The sequence below is a fragment of the Mytilus galloprovincialis genome, chromosome 8, assembly GCF_965363235.1.
Source record: "Mytilus galloprovincialis chromosome 8, xbMytGall1.hap1.1, whole genome shotgun sequence".
Lineage (NCBI taxonomy): Eukaryota > Metazoa > Mollusca > Bivalvia > Mytilida > Mytilidae > Mytilus > Mytilus galloprovincialis.
The window spans coordinates 47,366,584-47,383,276 of NC_134845.1; the positions used below are offsets into that span (position 1 = coordinate 47,366,584).

At 30.9% G+C, this 16,693-nt stretch overlaps 1 protein-coding gene across 2 annotated transcripts in view; it reads right to left on the minus strand.

Annotated features, from left to right (window-relative positions):
• The window catches only part of LOC143042076 (von Willebrand factor D and EGF domain-containing protein-like), a 42,320-nt gene that overhangs the window by 24,561 nt on the left and 1,066 nt on the right, over positions 1-16,693 (minus strand). For both annotated transcript variants that reach the window (XM_076214317.1, XM_076214318.1), the window contains exons 3-7: positions 15,402-15,720; positions 11,117-11,202; positions 9,942-10,017; positions 7,577-7,786; positions 143-357 (exon numbers count right to left, since the gene is read on the minus strand). In XM_076214317.1, the coding sequence (XP_076070432.1) occupies positions 143-357; positions 7,577-7,786; positions 9,942-10,017; positions 11,117-11,202; positions 15,402-15,720 (906 nt within the window). The remainder of the gene's footprint in view (positions 1-142; positions 358-7,576; positions 7,787-9,941; positions 10,018-11,116; positions 11,203-15,401; positions 15,721-16,693) is intronic.

A 16,693-nucleotide genomic window follows, 5' to 3' on the forward strand; every position in this document is an offset into this window, starting at 1 on the left:
TTTGTTGAACACAAACCGTTTATACGTTATTGCAAGCAAAGCGATATCGAAAAGAAGAATTAATTCGATAACACACAGGCATTGTAAGGATGCATAATCATATATCAAATGCATAAATGGCTCATTTAATGTTTACACTTACTTCCAAGATTTAGCAAAATCCGATTTTGATAATGTAGGAGCAAGTCCTTTGTACTCCATAAAATCATCAGCAGTATTTCCGTTGTAAGTGCCGCACAATCCGTCCGTTATATCATAGTCTAGCATTGAAGGATAAATGTGTATTCCATTTATTCCATAAAAGTCGTATACTTTACCATGAGAAAATTGTACTTTCGTCCCTGTTGGAATAGTTACCTACAAAATCAGATATTATCATCAATTGATAAAATCAAATGAGAATTTTTATTTTTAATCAAAAAAAGAGGCACCCAACTAGGATGACCTACAGCTGAAAATTTTATTACAATTCAATTTATTTCATACCTTGCTAGACTAAATATTGACAATTTAAACACATTATTGAAAGAGGCCGTTGAACTTTCAAAATCCCTTGATTTACAAGGTGTATATTCTTGGTATACATATGCTTAAAATGTCTTACCAGACAATAGCCTCAAAGACAAAGCGGCCAATTGTAAGAATATTACAGACGTAAGCCATTTGAAATCAGAAATTATAAATGAACTTAACTTTTTTTCTACTAGTATAATTACGGTTTATATAAAAGTAAAACAGAAAAAATTGATGAAAGTATGATCCACGAGAAGTTAACACATATCTCGAAGCTCAATTAACATTTTTTAATAATTACATTAGAATGATGTATTTTTCGTTATAATACGTTATTCTGATTGACCACACTGTAATCTCGCGTTATTCCATAATCATTTTTATTACACAATACAATGAAGTCCCACAATAAAGTGCACAGATAAATTAAATAAAAACTTGACAAAAATCGTGCTTCATGGTCCTAGCTAAAAATGTAATTATAAGTATTGTATGCTTCTTTTTGTAACTTTATAGTGATGTAAAACCGTTGACCGTGCGCATATATTTAGAAATGCACTTCCGTCAACGCATTTGCACCAAAAAAAAAAGTTACAAAAAGAAGCATTCAATTCTTAAGTAAATCACATACATAATTGCATAAAATCCTAAATTACGCACGTCTATAAAAGTTTAAAAGCCCATAGCAACATGTAAACAATTCAAATTCAAGAAAAAGAAAAAGAATACCCTCAAAATATACTGAAATAACCTTGACATATATAAACTTTGCTAAAACAAAACTAAAAAAAAACAAATCTTAACGTATTATGGAAAGAAAAATGAGGAGGTTCTTAATCAGGTCAAAAATAAAATGAATAGAAGAAGGTGAAAAATCTTCAAACACTTTTCTGAGATTGGAAACTAAAGACCTAGTAATCAAAATTATTCCCAATATCAATTAGCAGGATAAATTATTCAAAGATGGAAAGAATTATTGTAAGAATCTAGATACCAAAAGAACAGAAAGTCTTGATATTTCTAGTCTTCAGTGTGAAATTCTTGATACAAGTATTTAAAAATAAACAAATACTTCAAAAGAATCCCTGGAGGGAGGATTTACTTTTTACTAATTAGAAAACATCAACAAAAAAGTAATTGAAATAGAGGGTACAGAATAATTGATCTATGCAGATGACACTTTATGTGACACGTGTATACACAAATCTAGTAAAGATACAATGTGTGCAAAATTGAAATTGTGGTTTTGAATGGAATACTATAGTATTAATGAATGGGTGTTTTTATAATGGCCCTGTTATATTCCAAGGTCAGTAATAATGGTCGAGGAAGTCTGTAATGGCCCAAGGCAATGCCGAGGGCTATTACAGACATCCGAGGCCATTATTACTGACCGAGGACATATAACAGGGCCATTATAAAAACACCCATTTCTCAATACATCTATTAACCAACTGAACAAAAGTGTATGTGTTGCTGCTAATTTGATGTACTGTCTGACTCTTTTAATGACAGTTTAGTTTGAACAAAATAATTTGTACTTTACCATTATAAAGCTTTAAATATACCAAATATCCAAGATATTAAGTTGAAAGAGATATGTGTTAAAACACAGGATGAAAAGTGATCCCTTTATATGGTTCTTTAATGTTGGCTGCTGGTTACTAAATTAAATAAGATGCAAAAAGGTATTATACTCTTTACAACTTAGTTTTATTAACATTATTAAAAACTCTAACAGGGCTTAATACAGACAAACTGGGCATTAATACAGGGCCATTACAGATAAAACAGGGCCATTACAGAAAAACAGGGCCATTACAGAAAAAACAGGACCATTACAAAAAAACAGGGTCATTACAGAAAAAAAGCAGGGCCATTACAGAAAAAACTGGTCCATTACAGAAAATATGTAATTTTTAATAATAAAAGGCAATAATGCACTTAGTTGGTTAATAAAAGTAGGTTATAGCTTTTCGGTCAACTCGAAAGGAATGAAATTTTTGGAATTCTCTTTATTGTTATTCAAAAATAATAGAAATTGAAAAAAGTTTTGTCTAAAAGAACACTTATTCCAGTTAGAAAAATAATAAATACTAATTATTCTAAGATTAAATCATTTGATTTTAACATTGCAAACCCCATGATATGCAATTCTTGAACACTTTACTTAGTATAAATTATTCATTTAATTATTTTTTTGGGGGAAAATATGCCGGACAAGATTAAAAGATCAATATTATGACTGATTCAAAAATTGGGAAGGGAAAGAGGGGAACCACAAAATGCTAGATATTGGAAAATATTTTTATATAGACTAAATTAGGTTCGACGATTGTTAAACATACAATACAAATAGTATAAGGTTTGTAGAAAACACAGCAAATATCAATATTAAACATTTAGTATTTATTTCTATTAACCAGACATATTGTAACAAATGTTTTAGTCTCACTGTTCCCCTCTATGAAATTAAGTTTGTGCTGTACAACATTTATGATATGTTTTAATTTTTCATGTTGATTATATTGTTATTAAACCAAATGTGATTTTAAAATAGCAAATGAAATCATGCTAATTTCGTTTTGATTATCGAGAATATATTCTTCTAATTCTAAAATTTTTAAATTATTGAGAACAAAATCTAATATAAAAATAGGAGAGAATGTGTATTTATCATGGTCTAAACATGCTTATATTATATATAGAGCGGATAACCTGGACAAGTATGTATTACGTACACAACATTGATTGATGTTGATCAGCCGTTTTTCTGACAACCGTTGTTATAGTTAAGTAACCTAATTTGGTTATAAGTACATACGATTTTGGCATAACCTTATGACTAAATCATTTTCTAATATACATGTGATTAACATTGGTTACTAAAGTTAAAATGTGGTATTTATTTCAAGAAACATCTTTCTTCCATTGCATATTTTAAGGCTTGAGTCGTCGTTTAACTTGCGTTTTGGAATAAGTCTTCCTATTCAATATCTACTGGATAGTTGTAAAAACGTTGTTTGAATGAGTCGTTTTTCTTTTATTCATTGCTCAGAGACAAAGATCTTATAGTTTAATCGTAGGCTGTCATACAATATTCATGTTTGCCAAAAGCACAAACTTTTACTAACGTTGGCCGCCATTGCTTACTCTCCGTAAAACAGTCTCAATGTTGTTATCAATAATTATGACGTCACACGCAGGTGCGTTTCTACTAAGAATAAATAGAGGACACATTATTGTGTTTCTTCGTCCGACCATTCAAGTGCTGTATAGCCAATCAAGGTCGTTAAAAACTTCAATTTGTTGTTGTTTCTTCAGTCGTGATTTAACTCCAGAGGTACATCGCACACTCGATAAACAGATCACGCGAAACGCTTAAAGTGGTATGGGTGTCCTTCGCCATCTTGGATTGAAAAAAGCAGAGAATCTAAGTTCCAGATTTTCAATCAAGTTAGCAAAATTTGATGCAGGAATGTAGATAACTAATGTGAATTTGCATTTAAAAGAACAAATTTATAAGATTATAACTTATAAATATTAATATCCGTACAAGTGTTGATAAGTTCTGCTTGAATTTGAATTTTCAAATTGGCATTCTGAAATAGTGCATTTTCTGAAGGAATCTACATGGAATTTTGCTATTTTGTATTTTAGCAGGGGAAAAAAGCACGTTGACCCTATCTTTTCTTTTGATATTTTCAAAGCATTTTAGAAAAGCTATCTGCTTGTATTTTATTTTACAATTCTATCATTTAGTTTTGGTTCTAATCACATAATGGTGATTTTTCCGATATAATCCATACAAAATATGTCATTTTGTCACGACCTGTAGCTTGAGAAAATGCGCGGTGATCTACCAATTTTATGATATTTTTGAACAAAAATCAGTAGATACTACGTTTTGGCAAAGTATAAGCAAATGCTATCATTTTTAATGTAGACTCCCATACCACCTTAAGTCAGAGACTTTCTATGCATCCTGAATACAGATGCACGCTTTTCCAATGTATCATTTCTAATAATAGTACTCAGCCAATATTTTCTTATAACGAATTACTCTCTAGAAATATAATGAATATAAACAATATCAATTCATGGAAATAAACGACCCAGTGGGTTTATAAGTTACACAAAATCCATACTTTGTATTTATTGACAATACCTTTTTGCAATGCCAAGATACAGATATCGACAGATGGTATATCCATAAATGTGTATATATATATATATATATAAGTGCCTATAAATAGCAGCACATGACATACAAATCTATGGGAGTGTGGATTAATCAGTACAGAGATTAATTCAATTACACAAATAAAATTATAGATTGCCTAACAATGTAATTTTAACACACTATTTAGTATGTAAATATAAGAATGTTTAAAATATTTACAAAATGATATATTGCGTTTATTTTCATCATTTTGTAAATATTTTAAACATTCTTATATTTACATACTAAATAGTGTGTTAAAATTACATTGTTAGGCAATCTATATATATATATATATATATATATAACAATAATATTTAGTTTGCTTCTAATTTACTGATCAGTCGGGTGATATGCAAACAAACCCGTATTTTATGACAGTTTCAACAATGAGTATGAACACTTTCAGTAGAGCAATAACAAATTACATTTATCCATATTGTATCTATATGTTATGAACCAGAATACTTCACCAGAGTTATCCTTATTATATTATTTGCTTGCTTAAAATTGTTAAAAAATATTGTCTATTGATTATAGTTTACATAAAATAATTGTTTACCGTTAGAATAAATAGTTCATTTTTTACAACATTTTTTTAAATTTTATTAACACCTTTATCTTTTGAAGGATTTGAAAGATATGTCTTGTACCCTGCTTGTGTTTACCGTCAGTCACAAATAGTTGAGAAACTCACTCCAGTCCAAAGTTAAGGAAACGTTACAATATAACCTCATTTTTGATATAGGACGTAAAACATGTAAAGTTTTGCAAAATACATTTATACCAAATATTAAGTTTGGAAACACATCTGTTTTCTATATAGACTGGGTAGATAAAGGGATATTTTTTTTATACATGATTAGCTAGATAGTAAAGGTTAAATAATTTCTTTTGAACAATGCCATAACACTAATAACAAGAATGTGTCCATAGTACACAGATGCCCCACTCGCATTATCATTTTACATTTTCAATGGACCGTGAAATTGGGGTCAATACTTTAATTTTGCATTAAAATTAGAATGATCATATCATAGGGAACATGTGTACTAAGTTTCAAGTTGATTGGACTTCAACTTCATCAAAAACTACCTTAACCAAAAACTTTACGACGCACAGACGAACGAACGGACGAACGAATGGACGCACAGACCAGAAAACATAATGCCCCTCTACTATCGTAGGTGGGGCATAAAAATAAATCTAACATGATGTCTTACTTAGTTTCCTCCTAATTGGGTAAAATCAGCAATCAAATTATATAGGATATCTCTCTATTTAGACAATCTGTCCAAATAATATATAAATATGTCTGTTAATAATGTATTTAAGTATTTTACAAATCAAATACAAATCAAATGTTTATACATTCCTAATGTTTATAGATGATTGGATAGGGTACTGGTATTTTTATATCCTACACTATAATGTCAAAACTGTCATTAAAGTTTGACACACAAAACTATATATATATATATATATATATGTTACAGTGAATTTGTATTATCAGTGATTATGTAGAATCCCTGAAATTTTCAGGGATTATGTAGAATCACTGGCTAGTTTAGGGATTATGTATAATGACTAAAATTTTCAGGGATTATGTAGAATCACTAGAAAAAATTTTAGGGATTATACATAATAACTGAAATGAAGAAATAGTTTTAGTTATAAAGAAAATGAATAAAAGCCAAATAATCTATTCTATAAAATCATATTTAAACATCAATATAAACATAAATTGTAAAATGTTAAGAAAAATATATCAAAATGATAACACCATTTAAAAAAAAGTTAGGCACAATATATTAAAATGTTAAACGCAATATATTAAAATAATATGCTTCACATCTGTTTCTATCACAATATTCAAATTTAAAAACTTTTCCTTCACATATCGAATCAAAAATTTTCGACACGCCTAAGAAAAATAAAGTGTTCAGTAAAACCATCTCGAGGTATCCCAATAAAAAGGGAATGAGCAACCTTGAACCTGTTCAAGCAAAATACCATGTTTTGTGGCCAGGCAATGTTCTTTTTCAGACTTTTTGTGAACAATTGCCAATGATTATGTTTTTGGGGTTTCCCTTTTCTTTTTTCCCTCTGGAATTGCTATGAGAATATTACACCAAATACCAGCTTCTTCTAAAATCTTGTTCTATTTATCAATCCTAGTTCTGCTTGTTTTATCATCAATACATTGAACTGCGTAAGTTCTCTCAGTTTGAATTTTCTTGTTCATTTGACAAAAAAAAATAATAAAAAAACAAAAAAACCACCACAAAACAGATGTTCCATAATCTTCTGTACCACAAATAACAAGCTCTGTGGATTTACAAATAGCAACAAACAATACATGTAAAGTTATCGCTATAAAGGGAATGTTGATTATTATTAATTTTGAAGTCTTCAACTTTATCTCGAAACCCTGTGTTGGTTATATATTTAAGATTATCCTCTGTGTTTAAAAGCAAAATAATGTTATCTGGCAAGGAATATGAAAGAAAAAAATGATAATTTGTCTATATTGTTATTATTTTTTAACAAACAAAGGATCCTTACATTATTGATAATCCCTGAAATCATATTAGGGAATATGTAGAATAATTATTAAAATGTTCAGTGATTATGTAAAATCACTGGTCATATTCAGGGATTATATATTATTACTAATAATTTCAGTGATTCTACATATTCCCTGAAAAATCAGGGATTCTACATAATCCCTGATTATACAAATTCACTGTAACATATACATTGTATAATGCGACTTATTTCTATTTGTCCATTTAGGTAAATTTCTTATTCATGATTAAATTAACAAATACACGAATTTACCTCAATTTTATTCCCATCTTCTGTCACAACCAAGCTTCGATCATCACAAAGTCGCTGTATAACATAACGATTCAATTTTCTTGTTCTTATTCCATTTTTTTCAACTTCAGTTTCACAAAAATTGGCAACGAACACGCTATCCCCGCTTCTAACAGCAAGTCCACAATTGCACAAGGCAGCTCCATTACATTTTCGAAAGTATGCATTAATCTGAAATGTTATATACTTTCTTATAATAAAGGCATTTGCTGCACTAGCATGTTAAAGTATGAAGATTGTCCTACGGAAATTTAACTATATCTTAAAAGTTCAAATAATATCCAACAATGTTCCCCTTTTCCATAACATAACAATAGTATTCAGTGCTGCTTTTACCTATAGGCTGTATTGCTTTTGGAATAAAGAATATATATATATATATATACTAATGCTGATGCAAACAATTTTGATAAAATTTTCTACTTGTGTAACATAAGAAATGGCATTAAAGGAAATTAGCCAATAAAAGTATCAAAATGTACCCTAAAAAAGACAGTACAATGGCTTAAATTTTGAATCAATTTTGGATTGAGTCAAGATTAAGCTCTCATATGTAATGTTTCTTTCCTTAAAATTGTAATGATTATCTTCTTCAAAATTGAAGTTTTGATTAAAGCAAAAGGAGGTATTAGATACATGTCAGCCCTCAAACTGTAAGCCAATTAACACAATACCATTACAATATACAGCCATATCGATTAAAAATAACGATTTCTGAAATACACAAATACGAATGAAAACTAGCCTATTTAGCAAATAAGATGGTCTACTTCACATCGTTTTTACATATATTGATTTGATATAAAGCAGTAATCTATAACATAATAGAATAGGATGATACATTAACGTAATTTGTATTATTAATAGGAACAAACAGGGTTACTCTCCTAAAAACAGATTTATTATATATGCAAAAGGTCATTTTACCATTGCTCTATATCTGCTATGAATATTAAAAAGAAGATGTGTGTATGATTGCCAATGAGACAACTCTCCACAAGAGAACAAAATGACACAGAAATTAACAACTATAGGTCACCGTATGGCCTTCAACAATGAGCAAAGCCTATACCGCATAGTCAGCTATTAAAGTCCCCGACATGACAATGTAAAACAATTCAAACGAGAAAACTAACGGCCTTATTTATAAAAGTGAACGAAAAACAAATATGTAACACATAAACAAACGACAACCACTGAATTACAAGCTCTGACTTGGGACAGACACATACATACATAATGCGGCGGGGTTAAACATGTTAGCGGAATCCCAATCATCCCCCTAACCTGGAACAGTGGTCTAACAGTACAACATAAGAACGAACTATAAAAATCAGTTTAAAAAGGCTTAACTCGTCAGATGTACAAACATACAAGTGGACGTGGTCAGGTACTTGTACATCCCAACAACAAAACGACACTTAGAATAGATCTGAAAGTACTTGCAGTTAACTGACGGCTAGTTCAAAGCCAGTAACAACTAATAAAAAAATCATGCGTCTAAGACTAAATTATCAATCCGTACACATCAAACATCCAATGGATTTAGTGTAAAGACGTCATAAACAGTCTGAGAAAAACATGACCTTGTGCAATGCCAAGATGCAGGCATCGACAGATTGTAGATCCATGAATGTGTATATGTATATAACATACTAGTAATATTTGCTTTGCTTTTAATTAACTGATAACAAAATCAATATTAATACCAATAAAAACAATATTCAATGATCTTATTACAGTGTTTATTTGGTAACCTTTTGGAATAAGTTTATGTAAAGGTGCGATAAGTTTACAAACATGTTTGTGTGTGTGCTTTTTCAATTGTCTCTGCTATTTACCCTACGCGGTAGTTTCCACATAACAAATTGAAGCCAAATCGCCATTTCAGAATATAATACATGCTGGGTAATATTTTCGAAAGCATTCACCAAAACGTTGTGATTAGTTTATTTTGTTTAAAACTATTAAATTCAACCAATTTACGATGTCGTGTTCATTTTTGAATACCATTGGTTCTTTAGATTCTGAAACATCGAATTAATGTTCTACGCAATTCGACAAATGTTAGAAACGATCAAAAACACATATGTATAAATCCGTTTGAAAACATTATTTTTGTGTTAATAAAATGCTAGAACATGTGCTACCTATATAGGTTATTGTGATGTAATACATCTATAAATGAGTTTTGCATTGCACCTGGGAACATCCAGACAAGTGCGCGACAATACTAATATGTGCTTATTCAAGTTAAAAAAAACAACCATATATTTAATTTATGTTTACCAAATACTTTATTTTTTGTACTATTTGTATTAGATACCTGTAGAGGCAACTTTCTGTGTTTGTACATAATGTATTCTCCTCCGCCGATATCCTGTTGAAGTTCCCAATTGGTTCTGTAAAAATATATTTGCAAGTTGTCAGAAAATATCAAAAATAAAACATCAAATTATATAGAAGGTTACAAACCCTTTTAATTATATTTTCAGTTATATTACAATCTAGTAAAACATTCTAAAATTTTATATTCGATGATTAAAGTGATGTGATGGTCTTCGTGTGAACGGCATGTGCCATTGTACAGTCATTTCACACACCCTCCACAAAAATTAGAAATGTTTGTTTAAAAAGAAGGTTTCAGAACATAAAGGTAATATATAGTATGGTTATTTCATGAACAAAACAATACACGACACATCCGACATATATAGCAATGGACAGGCGAATGACACTAAAGGGACTTTCATACTCATATGTCGAAAATAGACTGACAACAGAATGCATGGCTAAAAAAGAAAAAGAAAAAAACAACAACCTATGGTACACAAAACTCAACAATCAAAACTAAAGACACGAACCCGTAATAAAACTGGGGATAATTTCCAGACGTTTAAACCGATCCTGCTCCATAAAATGTAGTATAAATATTATTTTTAAAATTTTGAAATGATTCCTAAAATATCAGAAAGGCTTACTTAAAGTATATTTTAAAAAACAATAAAGTAAACGCTCATTATTTCTAAAAATTCTGTATATATTGTGTCAATCCGGAAACATAAGTTGAGCCGAGACAGAAGGGGTCGTTTTACCAAACAAAATACGCAGATTGACGTCTCTTCGCTTTGTGGATAATATTGACATTGAACACAATTATGAGTGGGAAACCATGTGTGTGACTTTATTGCAACTGGCTGTGAAAAGTAATGTCCCGGCATAGTCAAATTGGTTGAAAGTAGGAAAGTAAACACTGCATGCCCTTGGTCCTCTTGAAGACAATTGGTAGAATGGGCCATTATTGTCCACAAATCGTATCTCTACCACCCAATTGATTTCCGGACATTTCACCACATTGTACCGTCTCTTATCGATAATCTCTTCAATTGCATCATTTTATAATTTCCATCTGGATGTTCCAATACTTTGACATTTTATTTGTAACCTATGATGTATATATCAACAGTTAAATGTGTTATTAATCAAAACACTAGTTCATACTTGCTATCAAAATTGTACATATGAGGATCATTCCGTGACCAACATCCTTTTGGGTCAGTTTCTTGTTCAGAGTCACGTATTGTAACCTAAAACAAAAAATATACACAAAATTTAACTATCTAATTATTTTCGATAACAAACAGATACTAGATAGGCAGGGCAAACGTCTGATTTTCAATTACCGATTTTAATCTGTTACTACACACTTTTATCATAGGGTTGTATTTCCTGGCCAATTGTAGACTGGTTTCGAATAGACAACTTTCGGGATCGATGCATTTCCGTCAAAAACTTTGGTTTTAGTGAACATCACTTGTGCGTTTAGTAGCCTCGTCACTTTCGTTCCCATGTAAAGAGAGTTGTTTAAAAACTAAGATGCTAAATTGCACTAATTATTCAGCAAATTGAATTCTTATAATTGACAATCAGCACTTGCATCATTAAGGAATTGTAATTTAATACCTACAGAATTACCCTAATTGCTAGTTTATGCTGCACAATGTCGATCACTAAGACGCTTGATGGACGTTAATAGTGGAGGGATACAGGCGATCCCCACTATCTTGTAAATGACGTGATAAAGGCGCGCATAAGTGATGAGGGTTTTTTTCCGGTGACTGATGAACTCGAAAGTTGTCTATTTAAACACAACGGATCGATGCCAATGGAAAGCATGATAATTTGAAATCATGTTTTCGCGTGGATTCATTTAATACAAAACATTCGCTTCCGGGCTCCTGGTTTCTTTCTCAACGCTTATCCATTAATTGTAGCTATATAAAAGATTGAACACATTACGCATAAGTTTTTTTCAGTGAATTCTTTGTTGTCTCTGCATCTCTTCCGGGAAACAACTCATAAAATGATTCTAGAATAACAGGATCAATTACGGGATTGAAGTGAAGACTAGTGATAGAGATTGCGTTTACAATATTGGCAAGAATACATTCACTTATACATGGATATACATTAAGTAATACTTTTGTACTTTTTATCATTTAATCTATAAAATTTACCATCGTTAGATCATTTCAGTTTGAATCAATTATATCCTTTGTTTTTTTTTTAATCGGCCAGGTTTGTCAGATGAACAACTATCAGCTTCTTCATAAGTACACATAAATTTATTTTACAAATAACCCTTTTAACATCGAAATTCTAGTGATTGAAACACGTGGTTTTTCTTTGCCAATATCTAACAGGCATTAACCTGGGTTGAGTTCAATATCGTAGCAGCTACGTAGCGGCTACGAAGCTGCTAACAATATCTGTGTAGCAGCTAGTCTATAGCTACATGTTCAATAGTCAAAATCTACGTAGCACTACGTAGCAGCTACGATATTGAACGCGGCCCTGGACAAACAATGTAGATAACAAATATTTCATAATTGGTTGTGTGTAATAAACACAAGCTTGTATTTGAAATTTAAAAAGTGCAAATGAAAAGTAGAAAGGAAACAATATAAATAACAGTTATATTTATTTTATAATGTATATTAAAAATATAAAGTTATTTGGAAATGCAAAATTTCAAAGTGTGAAGAATACAATAAGTAATTGTAAACAGATGCTGTTTTTATTGAATATATATTGTAAAGAGGTTTTTCCAACCATTTGTATTTTCCCTAGCAAATTAAGTATGTAAATTAAAAGCAGGCAACCCTCTGTCAGCTGCCCTGAACTGCTAACTTACAGGGTTTATTTATTCCAGGTGATTCATTTAAAAAAAATATCATTCACCATAAATGTTTTTGTTTTTGTTTGGAAAAAATGAGTTATCCGGTCACAGTATGAACAGTTTCTGACTACTGTAGAGCAGTTATGTATAGAACTAAAGATTGACAGATTTTGAGAGGATATCACATAGTAGTTTTGATAGTACCAACTTATAAGCGCGTGCCAAAATTAAACCTATAAATTCATCTATTTTTAGAGAATATATTACTCAATAATTTATAAAAATTACGGAAATATCAAACGTATACATATCCTAATGTTTAAGTTCGTATACAAATTTAAAAAAAAGCTACGTTTCAGCTACTAACAGAGACAATCCTGTCAATTTTGAGTAATAACGGGTATTATTTACGTCATTGATAGCTATATACTACCCTAAAACAGATTCTAACAGTTCTACCTATCAAAATAATTCTGACAGTTCTACCCAATAATTTACTTGAACATGTCTTCCTTTGCACTGACCCAGAGAGAATAAGATTGTTTTTTTTTTGATAGCCCTATACCATTAATCTTTCTAACAGTTCTATTTTTAGATTGATTCTGACATTACTACCTTAGAACCGTGTAATGCTTATATTTGCTTAAACCATTCTGGTAGAACTGGGCTTGAACTGTTCAGAACAGTTATATAAAATATTATTCTGATAGTTTTCAAGGAAGGTAATAATTGATTCAAATTATAAATCAAAACACAATTTTTACATCGCGATGATCGTGATGGCATTCCGATGTATTTTTGAGGACGAGATTTCCACTTACACAAATTTCGTGTTTGACTGGTAACCAATCTATAAACATATTAATACGCTGACATTATCGAAAATAAAGTAATAAAGTAAAAAGTCATTGATCGTACCAAAAAATAGTGTTAACGCGTGCGGAAGAATATCTCAAGAAATTTTGCAGCAGTCTCCTATGCAGTTATAGCTCCTTGCAATAAGTCTGCATGGGAGATTGATTTGTGTGATACTATGAATGCCTCCTCAATTAAATCCAATCTATTAGAAAAATCGAATTTTTACAGAAGAGTGTCCACCATTCACTTGCACTGCACTATTTTTAGAATAGTAGAATAGAATGATATACAAATGGATGAAAATTATATATACATGTAACTTTTAATATACATATATCATTGTAATATATATATAACAACAAACCACAGTATACTGATTTGTATCACTGCAATATAATAGTTATAACGATGAGGTTTAATTCCCTGTTTATTATTCATCACCCACGAAGGAACTTGTCTAAAAAATATATATCTGTACATTAACCTCGGTTTCAGGTATAGATATGCGGTTTTTTTTTTCTTGCACAAGTGCTTCTGACAATCCACAAGAAATTGCGGTCATCATATATTCAGTACTTCAATACTTTGTCTAGTCAAAACATTTACTAAATTTTATCATCGGTATAAAGACATCATTCGTACATATAGCTCAACATGCAGACTTCTAATACGTTCAGGTATTTCACATCCAATTTTTTATGGAAATATTCTTTATAAAGCACAAAGGTGTCAGTATTCACCTCAGAAACTTACAAAACCTTTGAATAGACTTATGAAGAAGGGATATAATTACGATACTGTTGTCAAGTCATTAAAGATTGCATATTTTGGCGTTAATATTGAGTCACTGATAAGGTCTTTGCATCGGAACTAAACACATTTATTCTAAAAACAGTTGTTGGCATGACACGGGTTATGTTCTTCTCATATATGTTATGATGGTATGATACTAAACCCCAAACGGGAAGGATTGTGCCTGATGTTCATATGATGTTATCATAATCTTACAGTCAGTTTAATTGAAGTCTGGAGCTGGCATGTCAGTAAACTGCTAGTAGTCTGTTGTTATTTATGTTTTATTGTCATTTTGTTTATTTTCTTTGGTTACATCTTCTGACATCAGACTTGGACTTCTCTTGAACTGAATTTTAATGTGCGTATTGTTATGCGTTTACTTTTCTACATTGGTTAGAGGTATAGGGGGAGGGTTGAGATCTCACAAACATGTTTAACCCCGCCGCATTTTTGCGCCTGTCCCAAGTCAGGAGCCTCTGGCCTTTGTTAGTCTTGTATTTTTTTAATTTCAGTTTCTTGTGTACAATTTGGAAATTAGTATGGTGTTCATTATCACTGGACTAGTATATATTTGTTTAGAGGCCAGCTGAAGGACGCCTCCGGGTGCGGGAATTTCTCGCTATATTGAAGACCTGTTGGTGACCCTCTGCTGTTGTTTTTTATTTGGTCGGGTTGTTGTCTCTTTGACACATTCCCCATTTCCATTCTCAATTTTATTTGATTAACTTTGTAATCAACAGCCATTTTCTTTTCAGGATATATTCATGGACCAATGACATATTGATTGCTCTATGTATGCTTTCAGCGTGCAGTGGTGTACATACTTTCTTCATCTATGAGTTTTAGACGTTTCAAACCTGAATTTTCAGTTTAAATTGAAATACATTGATTATCAAACATTAACTGAAATTTACATGACAAATGGAGAAAAGAACAGACAAATAACATTAATACCTTGACATCTGGCAATACGATATTCCTCCACATAAATAAGGAAGCGTTTGCCTGTGATATAAGTGGATTATATAACCGCAGAAATACTATGCGATCTTTTATATTAATCTTATTATCTACAGCACCATATAGTTGCAGGTGTTGTGTTTCATTCCAATTATCATAACTGAATGCGATGCCACAAAGTTGATTTTCAAATACAAGGCCACTGTCTGTTATTTCATTGTTACACTGAGAGGGTCTCGTTTGGTAGTTTGGTATGCCAGCAAGGAGATTAATAACACATTCATCTTTCGCAAGTTGTTGCAGAAAAGGTTTACTAGAATAAGAGATATTAAAAAAATATATGTATAAGATTTCGAAATTCAAAATTCGAATATAAAATTACTTAACAATAACAATACTGTATACAATTTCAAAGTGACAAGCATAAAGATTCATTAAAAAACTCGGCAGGAATGAACGTGGTATGTGAGTTACAGTGAGCATCGATGGATATTTGTACGTTCACGCATCTTTCTAGGACAAGAAAACAGTCAAATGTTTATTTGTACATCTTTTTCTTTCAAATATGTTTAGTTTCGTGCTCTTCGATAGAAGAGAATAGAAGTGCTTCGAACGCATACACTTCATTAAGTGCTTTCTTTTCTTTATAAGAGTGCATAAAGTTAATACAAACTACATTGCATTTATATTTTCTCTCCGTGAATATACAGAAAATACAGTCGTTATTGGAAGCGACACATATTTCATCAGGTTTTGATGTGAATTCTCACAGGCAAAACCGTATGCTCTGGTGACAATTTGTCTAATATATATGCTCTATGGGTTCTTAATGATTGTCACATTTATACTTGTTTTTAATATAGTACTGCGATCTGAATCTTATTAATTCAAATCAAATTGGAAAGGCATCTTCAAAATGATATTTCACTGACAAACAGTTATTTTGTTTAGATCAGTTCTGGTTTAAAAGTACAGAAGGACAATAAAAGAAGGAAATGGACGATGTAATAGTCACTACTTACTCGGTGTTTAACTACCAAAGAGACATATAGCTGTTCTTGTGTATCTTAAAAGATAGCAATAGTGATTTCTTGCATTTGAGTTTGGTTAACAAGGGGATCTATCTTTGGCGATGTTGAAATGTGAACTAAGCAATATTATACAAGTTAAACATGACAAATACACCAGCTATAAATCAAATTAAAATCCAGAATACAAATAAAAACAAAAATTCAAGTGCATATTATATTTTTTTTTAATTATTATTTCAAACGGCCAAACTTTTG